This window comes from Equus przewalskii, chromosome 16 (assembly GCF_037783145.1).
Source record: "Equus przewalskii isolate Varuska chromosome 16, EquPr2, whole genome shotgun sequence".
NCBI lineage: Eukaryota > Metazoa > Chordata > Mammalia > Perissodactyla > Equidae > Equus > Equus przewalskii.
The window spans coordinates 80,466,246-80,487,034 of record NC_091846.1 but is presented as its reverse complement, the minus strand read 5'-3'; the positions used below and the strand labels follow the sequence as shown (position 1 = coordinate 80,487,034).

At 61.2% G+C, this 20,789-nt stretch overlaps 1 protein-coding gene across 2 annotated transcripts in view; it reads left to right on the top strand.

Moving 5' to 3' along the window:
* The window catches only part of GAS6 (growth arrest specific 6), a 42,587-nt gene extending 26,544 nt beyond the window's left edge, over positions 1-16,043 (top strand). For both annotated transcript variants that reach the window (XM_070579431.1, XM_070579432.1), the window contains 9 exons: positions 3,265-3,387; positions 4,177-4,298; positions 5,129-5,247; positions 5,568-5,757; positions 7,932-8,096; positions 9,234-9,402; positions 12,931-13,103; positions 14,337-14,565; positions 15,575-16,043. In XM_070579431.1, coding sequence (XP_070435532.1) covers positions 3,265-3,387; positions 4,177-4,298; positions 5,129-5,247; positions 5,568-5,757; positions 7,932-8,096; positions 9,234-9,402; positions 12,931-13,103; positions 14,337-14,565; positions 15,575-15,729 — 1,445 coding nt within the window. In that variant the 3' untranslated portion in view covers positions 15,730-16,043. The remainder of the gene's footprint in view (positions 1-3,264; positions 3,388-4,176; positions 4,299-5,128; positions 5,248-5,567; positions 5,758-7,931; positions 8,097-9,233; positions 9,403-12,930; positions 13,104-14,336; positions 14,566-15,574) is intronic.
* The last annotated feature ends 4,746 nt before the right edge of the window (positions 16,044-20,789 follow it).

The following is a 20,789-nucleotide window of genomic DNA, read 5'->3' as shown; positions in this document are numbered from 1 at the left end:
GCCTACTCCCGAGGAAAGTGGAGGGCAGCTCAGCCCCTGGCCCCCGACCCCCGACCCCTCCTGCTTCCAGAGGGTCCAGTTGGGGACTCCCTGTGGCCCAGCCCTGAGCACACCCAGAAGTCACTGCTACCAGGCCGCACCCTCTGCGCTCCTGCACGAGGCAGCTCCCCAGTTCTCAGGGGGTGGCTTTCTTCCTCCCTCCTGGCTCTCCAATCAGATGTGCTGACAGCCGTCAGGGAGACGTCCCTGAGAACCCGGGCACGGCTCAGCACTGTGGCCAGCCCACCCAGGACGGGGGACACGCAGTGAGGTCTGAGCAGCCTGGTACCCCTGGGCCGGTCTCTGACTCTCCAGGTGAGGGGTGGCCTCCTCATCTAAAAGCAGTTTCCATTTTGTCCATGTCAGTGGCTCCTGTCCCCGAGGACCCAGGAGGCGTCCTTGTGCATGGATGATGCCCGTCCGAGGACACAGAATAACCCAGCCCCTGTCCGTCCATCTTCCTGGACCTGAGGACAGCCGCCTACCCCAGGGCTGGGCGCCAAATGCAGACCCCACTGGGTCATGGCCTGTCTTTCAGGGCAGCTGAGGACACCCCATTGTTGGGGGGCGTCTGACATGCCTGGTGGCCTCAGGGTTCCCTGAGGACCCCTACCTCCCTGCTCTTTGCACTGGGAGCTCCTCTCAGGGTCAGCATCTCGGGCACCTGCAGCCACGGGGGACTTCTCAGGGCACACCCCCCCTCCTGCCCTGCCCTGGGCTGTGTGGACACCCCTGGCCAAGACCACTGTGCCCGAGGCGGCCTCCCTGCTTTGACCTCCTCCCAAGACCCTGAGTGGCCGGGTCACTAGTCAGCTTCCCACCTCCCGTCAGGTGTGTCAAGCGGGAGGAGGACTCTGGTGGTTTGAGGGGGCCCCTGCCCCTGTCGCCTTTCCCCCAAGAACAGCGTGCAGGACAGCGGGTGGCTCTGGGCCTGAGGTCCCTCTTGTTGGCGTGACTCAGTGATTAGTGCGACGGCGGGAGCCCCGCCCTCGCAGCTGGTTTTGGGGTGCACCTGTGGATTCCGCCCCACAGGCCTCCCTTCTCTTGGCCATCACCGTTTCTCTTTGGACCTCGGGACTCCAGACCTGGGCATGGGAGGCTGTGGGAATGAGGCCCGGAGCCTTGTGGCCAAGGCGGGAAGAGCCTGACTCTCCCTCGCATCCTCCGGAGACCCCCAGACGCTGGAGGGAGGGGCGGGGCCCTGCGTGCAGCTTCAAGGCTCCCCCTGGGCCACAGAGAAAGGGCTGGACTGAGGGTTGGGGCTTAGGAAAGGGCCGGGCGGCCGCAGGCTGTGTGGCAGCCCCACATGGGGTGGGGGTGGGGGGGTGGAACCTGTTTCAGGGCTGGTGGGCCCCTCAGCTCTGTGTACACAGTGGGGTTGGGCCTGGGCGTCCTGTGCCCAGTGCCAACACTGTCCGCCTGCCGTCTGGCTTTCCTGGGTCCCCATGCTCTGTGCTCCACAGCTGGATCGCAGCATCTTCCTTGGGCAAAGTGTCAGGAGAGTTGAGGGTTGGGGAGGAGGGAGTGGAAAGTTGGGGTCATGGAGACCCCGAGTCGGGGGTCCAGCACAGTCTGGCCCCCAGCTCCGCCCACCCCATTTCAGGGGGCCCTGTGGCGACTCAGCAGTGGTGGGAGAAGAAGGCAAGGTGGCTTGGGGCCAGTGTGGGCCCACTGGGACTCTGCCCCCTGTTCCTCGTGGAGAAGGGGCGCCCAGTGCTGGGTCTGCTGGGGTGCGGCCAGGACGGGCTCCCGGGCTCTCCTGGTGCTGCTGTGAGACCCGGCCCCAGGCGTGTTCCAGACCAGCAGCTCTGCATCCCAGGACCCATGGGAAACACAGGCTCTCGGGCCCTCCCAGCCTCCAGTCAGGGGAGGTGGCCCGGCCCGTGGGGGTCTAACAGGCCCTGCGGGGGCTCTGGCCCCACTCAGCTCAAGGACTCCCAGCTCAGGCATCCCGGAGCCGCCGTGGGAGGCCAACTGACCCACGGTGTCCAGCAGCGATGCTCAGCCCTGGGGACAGGTTGCTAGGGGCTCTCTTGGCTGCCGACTCAGGAACGTCCAGAGGCCGGTCATCTGCCCAGATCAGAGCTTTCCTGGAGCCGGTGGTGGCGGCCCTGGAGGTTTTCCTGCGATTGTGGCAGGACCTTATCAGCTGTGGTCAGAGAGCTGGCGCTGACGAGCGTCCTTTGTGCCCTCACCAAGAGCAGTCTCCTCCCGCTCCCCAGGCACGTGTGTGCGTGCGCATGTGCATGTGAGTGTGTGCATGCACGTGTGTGTGCATGTGTGTGTGCTCTCACATGTCCAGCACAGCTGGTGCGGTCTGGACCCAACCCTGTGCCAGTGGAGGGGCAGGAGGCTTCTGAGCCCCGGGTGGACGTGGGGGGCGGCCAGCCTGGCTCTGAAAGGAGCCGCGGGAGGAGCTCCGTGGGTCAACACTGATGAAGTGGAAGGTTTCATGCGGTTTCACGTGCCTCCCCCAGGGACACGTGCCGTGTGTGTTGGCTCATCCGAAGGTTGTGAGCCGTGTCTCCTGGTTTTCGTGTTTGAAAGCCGTGTTTATCGGTAACCTGCTGTGTATGGGAAGGCGAATGGTGTGGGGGCGGGGTCTTGTGATGCGTCTGAGGAGCCGCGTGTGCCTGGAGTGGCAGCTGCCCCTCCTGGGCGTCCTCCTGTCACTGCAGCGGTGGCTGCCGAGCTGCAGGGTTTCTGCTCCTGGCTTTCAGGGGGCAGGAGGCAGAGCCGCACAGTGTGCATTGCCGTGGGCTGGACTTCCATGGCAGACCTGGGGGAGGGGCGAGGGGAGGGGAGGCCGACCCGAAGTGATGGGGCGCAGGCCAGGGAGCCGCAATGAAGGCCCATGGGCTATGCCGGCTCCAGGGACTCAGGGTGGACTTGGGTTCAAAGGGCCCCTGGGGTCACTTTCCACCTTCCTGTACTGCAGTTGTCTGAATTAAACCACCGTGTGCGCTCTGGCTGGGCAGCCCTGTCCAGCGTCTGGAGTCAATCTTCTCAAGGGGACTCCATCAGAAACACCCCCACTCCCACCTCCACCTCCACCCCTGGGCCTGGAGCTGCAAAGTTCTGTGGACATGGTGGGGGGGCGCCCAGGGCGCTGAGATCCGCCCGCCTCAGCCCAATGGCCAGGGTGGCAGGTTCCTGGCTCCCTGCTGGCCGGCCTGGGCCTGCAGCCTGAAACAGCTGCGGTCGCACCGGTGGTTCTCCTTGCAGACGTAGATGAATGTGCGGACGCGGGCGCCTGCGGGGAGGCACGCTGCCAGAACCTGCCTGGCTCCTACTCCTGCCTCTGCGATGAGGGCTACACCTTCAGTGCCCAGGAGAAGTCCTGCCGAGGTGGGTGCCCCTGCTTGCGGCACCGCACACGTGCGTGCATACACGTGCACACACACGCATGCACACGCACCCAAACGCACGCACACACACACAGGTGTGGTGCACCATGCTCACACACGAGAACAAGTGCAGGCTCGTGTACATATTTGTGCATTCCCATTCCTGTGCACACACATATACATGCAGTGCACCATGCTCACACGTGGGAACAAGTGCAGGCTCATGTACACACATGTGCATACCCACGTGTGCGCACACACACACACATGTACACACATGGGCCCCTTCTCCAACCTGCCATAGACGCAGAGAAAAGACTTGATGGGGAGGTGCCCTGCCCTCGGAAACAGACCTCTGAGGTCTGACTTGCTCGCTGAGTCCCGGCCACGTCCTGGGGGCCCAGGGAGGGGACAGGCTCTCTCACCAGCTGGGGCCTGGCAGCCGCACCCTCTCCCATCTCCCTCCAGGGCCATCCCTCGGGCCCTCGAGCACCCCAAGATGCCTGCGCTGGCACAGACCCGTAGGCTGAGCGTTGGCAGACGTGGCGTGTGCTTGCTCCACGCCCCGTGCTGCTCGGTCAGCGACCCCGTCCCATGGAAGGGGAGGATTTGAGACATCTGGGACGAGCTGGGCCTGGCGGGGAGTGTGGCGGGAGCAGAGGGCCTGTGGGGTTCTCACTGGGTGCCGTCGAGCCACACGCTTCCAAGCCCATTCTCACGGCAAGCACACCATGTGTGATCGGAGTGTCCGAGCGCACAGTGAGGCTTGGACGTTTCCTTGTGGCGGCAGACGTGGACGAGTGCGCAGAGGGGCGCTGTGAGCAGGCCTGCGTCAACTCGCCCGGGAGCTACAGCTGCCACTGCGACGGCCGCGGGGGCCTCAAGCTGTCCCAGGACATGAACACCTGCGAGGTAGCGCTGTCTGCCGGGCACTCAACTCCCCCTCCTCCCCTCCGCCCCAACGCACAGGCTGCCCACGTGGCTTGTCCACGGCCCTTGAACCGCTGGCGGGGAGGGTTGTGGGAGGAGCACTTTTGCTGAAGGCCTGTGTCCTCGGGGCCGCGTGGAGGACGTTCCACCTGGGCGTTGGATCGTGTTGATGGCATCACTGCGGCTGCTCAGACCCCATGGCCAGCTGACCGGGCCGGGGGGACCCGGGGCACCTCGCTCGCGCACGGGCGTCTCTCCCGACACGTCGCTCAGGTTCTGAGCCACATGAGCAGTCAGCCCAGCCGACCCTCGCGGCTCCGGCACCCGCCGTGGTGGTGCCCGGCAGCAGAGAAGCCGCCTGGCAGAGCAGGGAACATTCTAGAATAAACAGTCTTCAAGGCCTCCATATTTTATTTATTTTACAGTATTTTAGAGTTGTTTTTATTATTCCCTGTACTCTCTTCTGTGTTTGAAATATTTCACAAGTTAGGGAGAAGCCAGGGGAGGCGGGAGGAGGCAGGCAGTGGGCACAGGAGGAGCACGTGGCATGTGCCAGGTGGGCACAGGAGCCCAGGCTTCTGGAAAGATCTGAGACTCGCATGGAAAGATCTGAGACTAGCACTACTCGGAAGTCCCTTGGCAGGTCAGATTACAAGAGGATCTCGGGGGTTTCAGCAAGAAGGGGACCTGACGTCCCAGCATTCCCACATGGCCGGACAGTGCGGGGTGGGCACCGTGGGAGGACGGAGGGTGGTGTGGCATCCCGTGGGCTAAACCAGGGCCTCTGGGCACCTCCCCCCCACCCCCCGCAGGACATCCTGCCGTGCGTGCCTCTCAGCACAGCCAGAAGCCTGAAGTCCCTGTACCTGGGCCGCATGTTCAGCGGGACACCCGTCATCAGGCTGCGCTTCAAAAGGCTGCAGCCCACGAGGTGAGGGGTGGCTCCCACAAAGCAGCGCAGACGCGCGCTCGGCCCTGGGGACACCATCCTCACGCTTGGGGAGTGCTCGCTAATGGTCCTGCTGTCTGCCAGTCATGGCACAGACGTCCCCCCGCGGCCTCCCTGCCGGGTCTGGGTCAGAGCAGCTTGCCTCCCGCAGACGCGGCTTCTGGGGTTCACAGCGGTTCCTGGGATGCTGGGCAGGGGCCTCGGCCTGCTCACCTGCTGCTCCTAACACCGATTGGAACACCGCTAGCAAAGGAGGCCGGGGCTGCGGGTCTCGCGTAACTGGTTTCTCTCTTGGAGCTCAGGCTGGTAGCCGAGTTCGACTTCAGGACCTTTGACCCCGAGGGCGTCCTCTTCTTCGCGGGAGGCCGTCAGGACAGCACCTGGATCGTCCTGGGCCTGCGAGCCGGCCGGCTGGAGCTGCAGCTCCGCTACCATGGCGTTGGGCGCGTCACCAGCAGCGGGCCTGTCATCAACCACGGCATGTGGCAGACAGTGAGTGTGGCCATGCTGACCCCCTCTGGGCCGGCCTGGCCCGGCAAGGCTTTGGGCCAGGGGCTCTGACGTGTGCTCGGGCGTTCACGCGCTCAACAGGCGGTGGGCACTGCACGTGGCAGGACGGGCCCCCAGGAAGCACAGGCTCCCATGGGCGTCACGTCGCACGTCCCGAGTGCGGCTCCTGCATGGGACCCATGGTTCCCGGCAGGGCGATCCCACCAGGGGACATGGGCTGTGTCTGGAGACAGTGTTTGTCAGGCCTGGGCGGCTCCTGGCAGCTGAGTTGAGGCCACGGGGCTGCGGGACACCCTGCAGTGCACAGGACACCCCACCTTGGAGAACCGTCCGGTTCAGGCTGTGGGTGGTGCCGAGGCTGAGCACCCCCTGCCAGGGTGTGGCTTCGGCTCCTGTGACCCTATGGCCCCACAGGCTCCAGGCCTCTTGGTGCAGGGCATGGTCACACGTGAGGGGTCGGCCATCCTGGGCCTGGCCTCAGGGGTCTGCTGTGTTCTGCTGAGGTCCAGACACGCTCACGCAGTGCTACTGTGTGGAGAAGCCGCGACCTCTGGAGTCTGAACTGCTGAGGCCTGGTTAGACCTGCTGGGGGCAGCTGTCCCGCCAGCAGCTGGCTAGGAGCATGCGGCCTGTCCGCCTCCTGGTGCCTGGAGCACGGCAGTCGGTGACTCGCAGGCTCAGTTGGAAATTCAGAGGCCGCCTGGTTGGAAGTGGGCTTTAGAAGTGAGCGCTTGAAAATGAAACGGGAAAAGCATTTAGGAGTAAAGATAAAAATGGAAAAATTCACCCAGTGTCTGCGGATAAAAACCTCGCAGACGTTTGCTAATGTTTCCGTCCTGTGGAGTGATGGCCAGTTCCTTCTCCCCGCCCTCTTAAAGGGCAGGCGTCTCCGAGCAGTGGGGGATGCCCTCAGCAGAGCACAGAGGGGACAGTGAGTAGGGAAGGAAGCAGCCCCCGGGGCTGAGGAGGCAGATGCCCACGATTGTGGGGCTGGGACGGTGCCCGCGGCAAGGAAGCATGGCAGTCGATGGACGCAACTCCCACCCCCACGCCCACCCCCCGAGTTGTGACCTGGCCGTGCTGGGGCAGGCTCAGCTCGATGGTGGTTTCTCTCCATTCTGCCGCGTCTAACCTGTCCCCTGCCCCCAGCATGGTTAGGAAGATGCATAATGTAGAAGGTGACAGATTTTTAAATTTTCCTTCATGGAAAGTAGGAGAGAATGGAAAGTTTTAGAATGAGCTCAGACGTTCATTCAGCATTCAGTCTATGCCAGGCACCAAATTAGGTGGTAGAGATTGAGAAATAAAGTGTATTCTCTCTTTGCCAAGGGACCGCTGAGGGGGGCAGGAGAAGCCAAGGACCGAAGCTGGGGAGCAGTTATGTCAGGGCGGACCTAAGTAGGGTGGTGGCCTCAGGCACGACTCCCACTCCTTGGGGCAGCTCCCTGGCTGAGACTAAGGGCCTGGGGAGATGAGACCAGAAAGTGGCTCCAAGAAGGTTCTCTTGGAGGAGGATATGGACATGGCCTCCCCGAGGTTGGGCGTCTCCTGGTCCTCAGTGGTGATGGATGTGGTCCCCCGAGATTGGGAGTCTCCTCATCCTCGGTGGTGATGGATGTGGTCCCCCGAGATTGGGAGTCTCCTCGTCCTCGGTGGTGATGGATGTGGTCCCCCGAGGTTGGGAGTCTCCTCGTCCTCGGTGGTGATGGATGTGGTCCCCCGAGATTGGGAGTCTCCTCGTCCTCGGTGGTGATGGATGTGGTCCCCCGAGATTGGGAGTCTCCTCGTCCTCGGTGGTGATGGATGTGGTCCCCCGAGGTTGGGAGTCTCCTCGTCCTCGGTGGTGATGGATGTGGTCCCCCGAGGTTGGGAGTCTCCTCGTCCTCGGTGGTGATGGACCTGTTCTCCCGAGGTTTGCAGTCTCCTGGTCCTCGGTGGTGATGGACGTGGTCTCCCGAGGTTGGGAGTCTCCTGGTCCTCGGTGGTGATGGACGTGGCCCCCCAAGGTTTGGAGTCTCCTGGTCCTCAGTGGTCACTGATGTGGTCTCCCGAGTTTGGGAGTCTCCTGGTTCTTGGTCTATATGGAAGTGGCCCCCCAGGTTGGGAGCTCCTTCTGAAGGTGTGTGCCCACCTCTCACAGCACTGGTTTTCTTCAGATCTCTGTTGAGGAGCTGGAGCGGAATCTGGTGGTCAAAGTGAACAAGGATGCTGTTATGAAGATTGCGGTGGCTGCGGATCTGTTCCAGCTCGAGAGAGGACTGTACCATCTGAACCTTACTGTTGGAGGCATCCCCTTCAAGGAGAAAGACCTCATCCAGCCTGTAAGTACCATCCTGACCTGGGGCCGGAGCCCAGGATGGGTCAGACGACGAGCCTTGGGCGTGAGCTACCGTAGGTTTGGAAGGCTAGTGTTTCCCAGAAGTCAGCAGGCAATGCATGCCGCTGTCACTAACCCCACTCTCTCTCTATGGCACTCACTTGAGATTTCATCTGAGTTGATAGTAAAATGTCTGTCTTGGAGTTGAGATAAAACACCATGAAATTATTCTTTAACAAAAAGAACAGTCATCTTTTTTGCAGAAATCCCAGGAACATTTGGGTTGTTAAGCCTGCCAGCATTTCCGTAGGGAAAAGACCTAACAGGGAGGTCAGTACTGGTGGTTTCTCCAGGTCCTGCCCCCCTGCCCACTACCGCGTGCCCGGCCCGCAGCCATGTTTCTCCATCTCCTGCGTGCTCATGCCACTGGCCAGAACGCTCGGTGCTGTAGTCATGGCTTCCACAGCAGATGGGAGAAATGCTCAGAGTGTGTGGAGGTTCAAATGGCGGGTGGCCTTAGCACCATCTTCCCTCTGGGGCCAGTGGAAGGACGTCCTGCAGGGACCTCGAGCATCAGACTGTCCGGGGCTTCCGTCAGCCGTGGCCGTGCACCCCCTCAGGCCTCTTGGTTTTGCAGATAAAGGCTGAGGGGCCTGATTGGCTCAAAACCATAGAGCAGGTGATGGCTGAGCTGGAATGAGCCTTCCTGGCCCCTGGACTGACTTTGCACGGGTGTGTTTGGGGGCCCGGTGAGACCACCAGGCACAATGGCTATACAAGTGTCTCCTCGTCCCGCAGCCTTTCAGACAGGCGGTCAGTGCTCCTGACTCTGTCACGAGTGAGGAACCCAGTGCAAAGGGAGGTGGTGGCTTTCACGACGCACGCGTGTGACCCTCACCCTGTGTGGAAGGAGAACCCACCGTGTGCTCTGCTCAGGGGCGTCCTGCAGTGAATCATTTTGTGAAGTAAATAACCTCCACGAATAGGATGCGTCCATTTTGCAGTGGATTTCCACACGCCTGGGCCAAGAGGGCGCCCTGTCCGTCTGACCGGGGTGGCACCAGCGGCCTGGCCTCCCGTCGTGGTGTCTGGGAGCGTGTGTGGCTCCGAGGAAGCCACGGGGCTCTCTGTGTCTTTCCAGATAAACCCCCGTCTGGATGGCTGTATGAGGAGCTGGAACTGGCTGAACGGCGAGGACACCGCCATCCAGGAAACGGTGAAGGTGAATGCAAAGATGCAGTGCTTCTCGGTGACGGAGAGGGGCTCCTTCTACCCCGGGACCGGGTTTGCCTTCTACAGCCTCGACTACGGTGAGTGCCGCTCCTCTGCTGTGATGGTGGGACTTTCGGCCAATGTACGCTAAAAACAGACAAACCTGGAAGGGCTTCCTACCTAGGACCACAGCATGGGGGATGAGCTGGTGCCCCCAGAGGCCTGGGGCTGGACGCAGGCCCCACCTCTCTGGGTGGCCGCGCCTGGTCTCGGTTCTGAGGTAGCCAGTGAGGAAGGAGTGGCAGGCGGCGAGGAGATGGCCCTGCTGGCCTGCGATGGTGAGATGGGCAGGCCAGGTGAGACCTGGGGCATCTAAGAGGATGCTGTGCAGGAGGTTCTGAGACGAGACAAGCTTAGGCTCCCCCAAGCAGGTGGAGAAGCTCTCAAAATGTACTGAACCTTGCGATCGCCAGTGACTCACAAGGAATAAAAAGTAAAAGCCGCGGGGTGGCGGCCTCTGGGACTCCAGTGAACCCAGATTTTGAGAGAGGGCCATCGGGGATGAGCAGAAGCAGCTGGCCCAGTCCCGCAATTGCCAAGAAGGCGGACGTTCTCAAAGAGATCGTGGCCTATCCAGCCAGCGTGGGAAGAGACCAAGGAGCTTCTCTTTTACACCTGGAGAAATAAGACGGATGCAGAAGAAACAAGACTTCTTGAAGCTGGCGTGATCCTGACATGTAGCAGAAAGGCGGGACCTAGGGGCAGACTTCGGGGGGCGGCCCTGAGGGCTGTGTGGGCACGCCCAGGTTGGGTGTGGGGATGCTGAACGTGGGCCCGGTTGGTTGGGAACCACCGTCCATCCCTGGCGACCGTGCACGGTGTCAGTGTGGCTGCAGGAGGTAGAGGGTCGGCCCAGAGGCAGACCTGGCTTCTGCGAAGCAAGGCCCTTAATTTCTTAGAACAAAACACAGCACAACGATCTCTGTCCTTCTGTTATCAACTTAGTGATGATTTGCAGTAGAAACAAGCAGTCCTAGCAAGCCAGTGAATGAGCGGTCACTGAAACACAAACTTTATGTGAAATGTGTTAATGTTTGAATCACATCTGTTCTCGATTCCCGATGATACAGACGCTGCTCTGAGGACGTCCATGTGACACTCGGATCAGTGACGGACAGCTGCACAGTTCCGTTTGACTTGACTCTCAGGAGTTCCCCTAATCTCGTCCTTAGACAGGTTTAACGTCAATCTCTGTTTCTCAAGCGCACACCAGCTGGCGCCCTGAGTTGTGGTCACTGTGCCTGGTTCACAGACCATAGTGGCTTTGAGCTCGAGCCTCTTAGGCGAGCTGTGCACAGCCCAGGAGGATGCATATGCACAGGATCGTACAGACTCTTTCGGCCGGTTCCCAGCCCCTGCAGCCCACCGCGGGGCCATATCCAGAGCCTTGTCTGTCTGACCACAGGTGCCTTCCTGGGTCTCTGCTCTCGGCCGACACCCTGGTCCAGGCAGCTCTTTGCTCACTCCTCATGCTCCCTTCTCCGTAGCCCACTCCTGCACAGACTCCCAGCGTTGCTGCAACGGCCACCATCCTGGGGCCGTTTCTGGCTCTATGCTGCCCCTTTCCATGTTCCCACCCTGCGAAAGTCCCACTGGGGCGCCCCCAGGCCCTCTCTTTTCCTAAACTCTGGGGCTTTTATGGTCAAACCTGCCCCCCCGAGCCTCCCCCCGCCTCCGGCTCATCAGCCCAGGAGGGCAGGCAGCAGCTCCCTCCTCCAGACCTCATACCACACGTCAGCACCAGGTGGGACCCCCACGCTCTGGGTCGGAGGAGATGGGGCCTGCTCCTCCCCCCTCTCAAGGCCTCGGATCACCGTCCCCCTTTGTGTCTTTGCTTTAACTGTCAGAAGCATCGCCATGTCATTGAAGGTAATTTTGAGAAAAGAACCATTCTCTCTTCATCGCACCACCTAATACAGAACACACGTCACTCCCTTACTCATCTTTATGCATACGAACCTAGAACGTCGTTGAGTGTTTAATATAAATAGTCGTATATAAAGGTTTGATTCTTCTTCACTTAACGTGACATTTTCACGCTGTAGCACAGACAGCAAACACTGCCTTTACTGAGCGTATCCTGGTCTGCTCGCCCTTCTTGCCATGTGGCTTTGATCTCTGAGTTCTCTGACAGCAAAGGTCACATGGTGTCTAGAACTCTAGGCATTTTTAGTGAATCCTAAACTCTACCGTCAGTGCCTGTTGTATAACACAGGAAAGACCATCAGGAGATCACAGAACGTCCTCTTTTGGTCTGCAGCAGCTCAGAATGGGTTTGGACTCCCTGGGTCTCACAGTCTCAAGAGCCCTCGGCGGGAGGGGCGTGTGGCAGAGCCCATTCTGCGCCCAAGAGAGCTGAGGTGCTGGTGCCTTTAAAAACGCTCTGACCGCCAGCCATGGGTCTTACACCCCATCTGGGACGCTCACCTGCAGGGGACTCTCCTCTCTTCCTGCACAAGCGAAGGGAGAACCTGGCAATGGAGGAGAATGCTGTAGGGGTTTTTTTTTTTTTTTTTTTGGTAACTTTTTCTATGTGCAATCAATTCAATGAAGAATCATTGAGAACTGATCCTAACAGACCCCACTTAGGGATGGGGCCCCAGCGATGACGTGACGGGGCTCAAGTCTGGTGGGGAGAGAACTGGCTTGTGACTCTCCTGTGGGAGGGCCTCCAGCTCCGGCCACACTGACCTTGCTTGAGCACACCCTGCCTGCACCCGGCTCCTGCAGGGCAGCTCCGTCGTTCTCGTGAGATAGAACACTTGAAAACCAAGAGGGCAGAGGTCTTGGACGTCTTCAGCAGCAGGTGGTTCAAACGTGGGGAGGAAAGACAGGGTGTTCGCCCTCAGACGGCCAGGATCCAGCCCTTCCCACCAAGTGTGCTTTTTGGACTGGTTTGTGCAAGATATGCATAGATAGTATGTACGTATTTCATCCACATGCGTCATGTGTGATGTATCACATCATGGGTGTCACGCATTTATTACACAGTTAGTATTACGTGTGCAGTGCATCCAAGTGACGAGTCCCTCCGTGGAGGCGTTTGGATAGTAAAGAAACTGCAGCCCAGCAGCTTCCGTTTGTGTCGCTCTTCCCGGCACCTCCGACCTCAGGGACCTGCCTGACCCCCAGGGAGTGGGGGCGGGGGGGCGGTTGGGGCTGTGAACTCCAGCACCTTGTGTGGAAAGAGCTGAGTCCTGCAGCGAGGGAGCGAGGGCAACTGGGGAGGTGGACACCTGTGGTCCTGGGGGCCTTGGCCTGGGGTCACCAGGAGGGCGTTGGGGAGAGCGGGTGCTGGCACGGCCAGGGGACACTGTCTCCTCGGTGGCCCGGGTCTGGGGGCTGTGGCCAGAACCTGTCACCTCCCAGCTGCGGGCTGCAGCTTGACAGTGATGGGGTCTCACAAGCTCCACATCGCGTTGTCATGGGGCCTCCCACCTGCTTTCTGCAGCCAGGCTGGCGTCTCCCGCGGCCCGGGAAGGGTAGGGAGCTGTGGCTCGCGCCCTCGGCTCACGCCTGCCTCTCCTCCATCTGTATGGCCTCATGGTGCGCCGCCTTCCTCGCAGCACGGACATCGCCAGACGTCGGGACCGAGACAACCTGGGAAATAGAGGTCGTGGCTCGGATCCGCCCCGCCACCGACACTGGGGTGCTGCTGGCGCTGGTGGGTGAGGACCATGCTGTCGCCCTCTCTCTGGCCCTGGTCGACTACCATTCCACCAAGAAGCTCAAAAAGCAGGTACCACTTCCTGCCCCTGCATCCTGCCAGCAGCAGGGGGTCCATCCACCCTCGGGGCTCCAGCCACCGCTCCCAGGTTGGGTCCCACACTCCCTGCCTCTCGGGGTTCTGTCCCACGCTCGCCTGACCCCCATGGGGGTCTGACCAACCACGCTTGGCTTGGGGACATTGTTGACCCAAGATCGCCCAACATGCCGTGGGCAAAGCCATGGGGACTGGCGTGACTTTCCCTCCTGTGCAGTTGGCCAGCCTGGCAGCGTAGAGCAGTTTCAATAGCCACTTGTGTTTACGCCAGATGATTTAGGTCACGATTCACATTCCAGCACCTCTTGAAAAGTCAGCTGGAAGGCGCGGCCCGGACCCTCTAAAGAGCATCGCTCCCGGGCAACACGGGCAGAGCTGTGAGCACGGCCGCCCCACCCCGTCCCAGCTGCTCCTTCCACCTGAGCTGTCCCCACCCCCCCGCTGTCCCAGCACTGTGTAGCAGTCACCGCCTGGGGCAGCCAGAGGCGAGGGGAGGAGCTTCTGTGCTCTGGCCTCTGTCCCAAGTGGGGGACATGGCTGCCCGGACGGCACGCGGTCACCATCGGCCTGCCCTGAGGCTGGCGAGCTTGTCTGCTCACGGGGCTGGGCACGGGCTTGCCACCATCGCCGAGGACGGGCCACACACGACCTGAGCTGCTTTCCCACCAGTGCGGGTGTTTGGGATAAAGAGCTGGGGTCCCAACAGCTGTGGGGCCACCTGCCCCGTGGGGAGAGTGAGGGAGGAGAGGGCAGGATTGTCCTGTGTCGTCAAAGTGTGTTTCTGTTCATGTCATCAGGCGTGTTTCTGTCCCGTGTTGTCAGAGCTGTGTTCTGCCAGGCGTGAGCACCAGGTGGCAGGTCGGCTGCCTGCCGGCCTGTTTGTATTTGCCACTGCCGTTGCCGTCCTGCATCACAGGCTCATGTGGCCGTTTCTCGTGGGAGAAGCGGCCGTGGCCTGTGTCCTGGGTCCTGGACACACTAATGGCTCTGAGCCCGCTCTGTGTGGCAGTGCGCCCTGTGTGGATGGCCGACTCCGGGCCTCAGATGCCACTGCTTTGTTTGTTCATAGTCCATCATGGGAAGGGGTTTTGGAGGCCTCATGCTGGCCCCTTGCTTTACACGTCTAGAAACTGAGGCACACACCAGCGAGCGACTGGGCGCAGAGCCCGGCCCAGAGACCCCACTGTCTCCGTTGCTTCTGTCCTGCAGCTGGTGGTCCTGGCCGTGGAGAGCGTGGCCCTGGCCCTGATGGAGATCAAGGTCTGTGACGGCCAGGAGCACGTGGTCAGTGTCTCCGTGAAGGAGGGCGAGGCCGTGCTGGAGGTCGACGGCACCAAGGGCGCCAGTGAAGTGAGCCATGAGGGGCTGACGGAGACCCTGGCGGTCCTCGGGAAGCACTTGCAGGGCTCCGTGCGCACCTTCATCGGGGGCCTGCCAGGTAGGGGCCGCCAGGTAGGGGCGTCCAGGTAGGGGGGCCTGCCAGGTAGGGCGCTCTGTGGGCTGTGCGCTCAGGGGTGGCACCAGCTGCTCTGACCACCCCCACTTGCCCCCCTACACTGAAGCCGGGTGTTCCTGTGCAGACGGGGACTGTTTTAGAGGAAGAGAACCCAGGAGGTGATTGGCGGCATCGTGTGTTTCGTGTGTGTCAGCACCTGCTCAGCATTTTACCAGTCGAGGCTGACACACACACACACAGTGGGGACAAGTGTTGGCCTGGATGTCCGCCGCCCTCTGCGTCCTTCAGGAGCCCCCCACCTGAGCTGTGTCAGACAGGGGTTCTGGCCAAGGCCCAAGGGGAAGGCCCAGCCGATGGGGGGCCATGCTGCAGCAGGTGCCCCTGTGCCCCGGCCAGTGTCCCCGAGTCCTGGTGTCCAGCTGCTGTGGCAGCAGACAGAGGAACCCCAGCCCCTCCTGTGTCCCGGAAGGGCCGGTGTGTGGCTGCCTCCTCCATGCCCAGGACTCATGTCTGATCAGATGCTTGCCTGCATGCCTGCCTGCGGCCGAGAGCCACGTGACGGGCAAGGTGGCAGAGAGGCAGAGGGTGCCAGGCACTTATGTAAGCCCAGCGGGCCCCTGCTCGGCGCAGGTTACCACTTGCTGCGAGAGCAGGGCGTCTGTCTTGGCTCCTCTCAGCTGTAACAAACGAGGCTTTGATGAGCATGAAGGGGCCGCCCTGCAGCTGAGTGACTCACCAGGGCCAAGAAGTCATTTGCTAATCGATTTGACGATCTGTGTGTGCTTCCCGGGGGAGGCGGCTGTCCTGCCGAGGCCTGCCTGGCAGAGATGCAGCGCCCGCTGCGGGCACGGGGCCCGGGGGTGGTGCTGATGCTCTGGAAGGAGAGGAAGGGCGCCCTCTCAGGGAAAGGCCAGGGCCTTGGGGGCGCTGTGGTGGGGACACAGCGGGCGCTCGCTGCTAAGACGCTGTCTTTTCTTTCCCGCTGGCCCAGACGTGCCTGTGACCTCGGCTCCCGTCACCGCTTTCTACCGCGGCTGCATGACACTAGAGGTCAACCGGCAGGCGCTGGACCTGGACGAGGCCACCTACAAGCACAGTGACATCACCTCGCACTCCTGCCCCCCGGTTGAGCCAGCCACCCCCTAGACAGCACCCCGCCGGACGCCAACCGACTCAGGCCTCCCTCCCAGATGCGGAGGGAGGGGCGCCACCTGCGAGCAGCTCCCCCGACACCGAGTCCCCACGCTGTTCCTTCAAGACCTTCCTCCGCCTTGTAACATACGTGTAAATAGTCGCGAGGACTGACGTTGTTGACCCAAAGCCACATGCCGACCACAGCGTCCCCAGCAAAGCCGGCTCCACGGAGCCAACTCGAAAATAATTCTGTTATTTTTATTACCAAACGCTTCTTTCCGACCCAAAGATATGGAAAAATAAACTATTTACAGAAACCTTTCTAACTCTGCGTGGCGGTTTCTGCTCCTTGTGTCTTTAGGGCTCAGCAGCTCTGGGGGAAGCAGGGGGTATGCAGAGCGGGGGCCGTGTGTGTGGGCCCCTCACCCGGGCGTCCTTCCCTCTGCCCACTTGCCAATGGTGCCCCAATGCCGACCCGAGTGTGCGGCCCAGGCAGCCCCTGGGAGCTGCCGACATGCTGCCCCTTGCTGTGGGGTGAGCCCCTTCCTCAGGGGGAGGTGCTGGCAGGGCCCCCCGCGCGGCAGCCAGGCGCCGGGAAGGGACGAGACGGCGTGGCCGGCACCTGCTCCCCGCTCCTGGATGGACCTGCACACCCGGCCCCACGTTTGCTCTGACTACGTCAGAAACCCCTGCTCCTCTCCTCCGAGGGGCTGTGGGTGGAGCTGAACTGCACTTGGCCTGTGCAGAGCTGCCGTCAGGACCCGGGACCACAGCGGGGCCGACGGCCTCAGAGCGCATCTGTGAGGGAGGGTGGGGCGGGTAGTCCTGGCTCTCTGACCCCAGGAGGGCGAGGGCGCAAACCACCCATGGGAGCCAGCTGTGTGCAAACGCTCCTGGAGCCACAACCCCCAGTGGAGGGCACAGGGCCTGCAGTTCCCTGGGGAGACAGAACTCAGGTGTGGAGCCACGCGGGGCATGGCCCTCCTGAACCTGACGGGACTGTGGGGCAGAGGGCAGGTGCCCCATGGCTGGTAAGCGCTGGCGCAGCAGGGGTTTGAGCAGGGGGTCCCAGAGAAGGTTCCGGCATCGTGTGGGGACTGACAATTGGATGGTTCCTCCACGACTGAGATCCTTTTTTTAAAATACCAAACTCCAAAGTTTGTCCTGGGGCAGGCGGGGCTCCGGGTTGCTTTCAGATCCTGCTCCACGGACAGCAGCGACGTGTCCCACGGCCCATCACTCCACGACTGTGGGGTTGTTCCTAAAAGTTGCATCAGCCGCACACGGTCCGGGTTCCAGTGTCACCTCATCCTCCTGGCTGTGGAATGTGAGTTGGTACGTAAGTCACGACGTGAGCCCGAGGCGAGCGGTGTGCAGGAAGGTGGACGCCAGGAGAGTCATCACAGCAGAGAGGGGAGCACGGGCACCGCGAGGGAGGACAGACTCCCCTGAACCCTGGAGAATGGGGCTGTGGCCTCAAGGACACTCTGAGCCCCTGCCGGCCGCATTGGCCAGGTGGGATGACCACGAATGCCGAGGCGGGAGGAGCCGAGCGTCCCTTGTCACCCACAGCTGGCAGGATCCACAAGACACTGGGGGCCGCAATGCCACACCCCGTCAGGAGGCACCCCCAGGCCAAGCTCACTTAAGAAGACCAGACAGAGGCCTGAAGCTACATGATGACCTGGCAGGGACACACGAGGGCATGGTGCTCAGGCCACCCAGGTCCTGGCAGGGCCAACCCAGGTAGCCAGAGTCGGCCCCACCGAGGGTCACTGCAGGTCTTCAGCATGCTCACCGTGTCCTTGGGGCTCCTGTTGGTCGGAACCCACTTTTCTGTTCCCTGGCGGGCCCCACCACCCCGTGCATGTATGTGTGTGTATGTGTGTGCACGCCTGTGCGTGTGCGTGCCCCGCCTCCACCTGGCCCCCCAGGGGAGTCCAGCTCAATCAGGCCGTGTGGGCCGGGGGGCCGGGGGGGGGGGGGAGGGCGGGGGCACGGCTCAGCTCAGGCCGTGCTGGCTGCGTCCCTCCTGTTGCTGTTCTTCCTAGACTCTTGGCAGCGTCTGGGTGGAAGTTCTGTTGACTCAGGACTTCAGAAAACCGGCCTAAGAGGTTCTTCAGGTAATTTTCCACGTTGGCGCGTGAGAAACAAGGGACGGAGGGGAAGTCAGTCTCGGGCCCAGAGAGCACGTGGCAGGCAGGCCCTGAGCAGTCCCTGCTCTCGTGAAACTCCATCACCAGCCAGGGTCCTGCCCACGGCACCGTGGGTTTCCCCACTCTTGTCTGTGACCGGGGTGGAGCGTGTGCTGGCTCACACCGAAACAGACCCCAAACCCAGGCGTCCTGTGCCGGCCCTGGGACGGGGGCCGCCTGGTGGGGCTGAGCTGCAGGCCGCAGCCTCTAGCTGTGCATCTGGGGCATGAGAGCCCAGCTCCTGGGGACTCTGGTCTTGACCAGGGAGGCCCAGGCGGGGACACCATCTGCTCAATAAGCTGGAGGCGTCCCCTGGACCCGACAGCCCCCAGCGCCGGCCGACCCCAGCTCTGAGAGCGTGGGAAACGCCCCTCCACCCATGGCCCCAGAGACTCCATGCTGCTGTCGACGAAAATAATCCATAACCAATCTATAAATGAAAATTTGGGTGAGTTTATTCTGAGCTGAAATCTGAGGACCATGGCCCGGGGCCTTTCTTCCCAAAGGAAGAAAGGGCACCAAGGAAGTGAGGTATACAGAGTGGTTATATATCCCCAAACAGGGTATTTCACATATGATTGAAATGTCCCTCCCACAACAGTCACAAGATTGCCCTGTCGGCACAGCGCTTGATGGACACAGCAGGTAGTGGGTCTGCTGTCTCAGAGGGCGTAGCAGGAGGCAAGTCTATTGTCTCGAGCTGGGCAGTCACAGGTGAGCACACCAATCAGTTCCTAGCCTAAGGAAAGATGCTTAATCCTTAAGGAGATGCCAACGTTGGGAGGGGGAGGGAAGTTGCACCTTTATCTCAAGGGCCTTTGTTCTTGCCATGGGGAATATCTAAAGCAGATATACAATGCATGCTCAACAGCCACGGTCAGGCCCTTTTGGAAAGACAAGGTCAGGCCGAATTAGGTTTATACCAAATGGCTTCCTCATATTCTCCAATACATCCTATTGCTTGCCATTTTTATTTGTCACTGCCCGCCCACTGGCCTCCAGCGGCCTCAGGAGCACAGAGCCCACTGTGGGGCTGATCTGTTGCTCTGTGCGGTCACCACAGCAATCCTCGTGGTGCTCTCTGGTTCTGCTGGCTGTAGAAGAGGCTCTGGAATGTTCTGTGGAATGTTCCCCTAGCCGGCCAGGAGCCTCCTCTCCGCCAGCCCCAACTCTCTAGAGAAGGCAGTACAGCCAAGAGCAGAGAAGACACACAGTGACGTCTGAGACCGGACCCTGGAACCCCCAGAGACACACAGCAGAGGCCAGCATGTCGGGGTGCTCTGAACACCTCGGGCTCATCTTCTGTCCAGGGGAGCTGGGCACACACGTTTCCTGGTGTGGCCCCCTGAGACTCCACTGGGCACCAGGGCTGCTTCTAACTACGGCCAAGAAAAAGCTCACAGCCAGTACAGAGCCCACTGCTGCAATACGCTCCACAGCAGTGCGGGCCGGGCTGGCGTCCTCACCACTGTCCGGTCCAGGCAGGGCTGGGCTAGAGGAGGCTGTGACAGGCGGAGACCTTTATATCTCCAATTGAGCCCCATGGAGGAGGAGCTGGGATGATTCTGACTGTCCAATATGGAGATGGAGCTGGGATGAGTGTGACTGACTGTGCGCTGTGGAGATGGAGCTGGGATGACTGCGCGCTGTGGAGATGGAGCTGGGATGACTGCGTGCTGTGGAGATGGAGCTGGGGTGACTGCGCACTGTGGAGATGGAGCTGGGGTGACTGCACGCTGTGGAGATGAAGCTGGGATGACTGCGCACTGTGGAGATGGAGCTGGGATGACTGACTGCGCGCTGTGGAGATAGAGCTGGGATGACTGACTGCACGCTGTGGAGATAGAGCTGGGATGACTGACTGCACGCTGTGGAGATAGAGCTGGGATGACTGACTGCGTGCTGTGGAGATGGAGCTGGGGTGACTGACTGCGCGCTGTGGAGATGGAGCTGGGGTGACTGTGCACTGTGGAGATGGAGCTGGGATGAGTGTGACTGACTGTGCGCTGTGGAGATGGAGCTGGGATGACTGACTGCGCGCTGTGGAGATAGAGCTGGGATGACTGACTGCGTGCTGTGGAGATGGAGCTGGGGTGACTGTGCACTGTGGAGATGGAGCTGGGATGAGTGTGACTGACTGTGCGCTGTGGAGATGGAGCTGGGATGACTGCGCGCTGTGAAGATGGAGCTGGGATGACTGCGTGCTGTGGAGATGGAGCTGGGGTGACTGCGCACTGTGGAGATGGAGCTGGGGTGACTGCGCACTGTGGAGATGGAGCTGGGATGACTGACTGCGCGCTGTGGAGATAGAGCTGGGATGACTGACTGCACGCTGTGGAGATAGAGCTGGGATGACTGACTGCGCGCTGTGGAGATAGAGCTGGGATGACTGACTGCGTGCTGTGGAGATGGAGCTGGGGTGACTGACTGCGCGCTGTGGAGATGGAGCTGGGGTGACTGTGCACTGTGGAGATGGAGCTGGGATGAGTGTGACTGACTGTGCGCTGTGGAGATGGAGCTGGGATGACTGACTGCGCGCTGTGGAGATAGAGCTGGGATGACTGACTGTGTGCTGTGGAGATGGAGCTGGGATGACTGCGCGCTGTGGAGATAGAGCTGGGATGACTGACTGCGTGCTGTGGAGATGGAGCTGGGATGACTGCGCGCTGTGGAGATAGAGCTGGGATGACTGACTGCGTGCTGGGGTGACTGACTGTGCGCTGTGGAGATGGAGCTGGGGTGACTGTGCACTGTGGAGATGGAGCTGGGATGACTGTGCACTGTGGAGATAGAGCTGGGATGACTGACTGCGTGCTGTGGAGATGGAGCTGGGGTGACTGACTGCATGCTGGGGAGATGGAGCTGGGGTGACTGTGC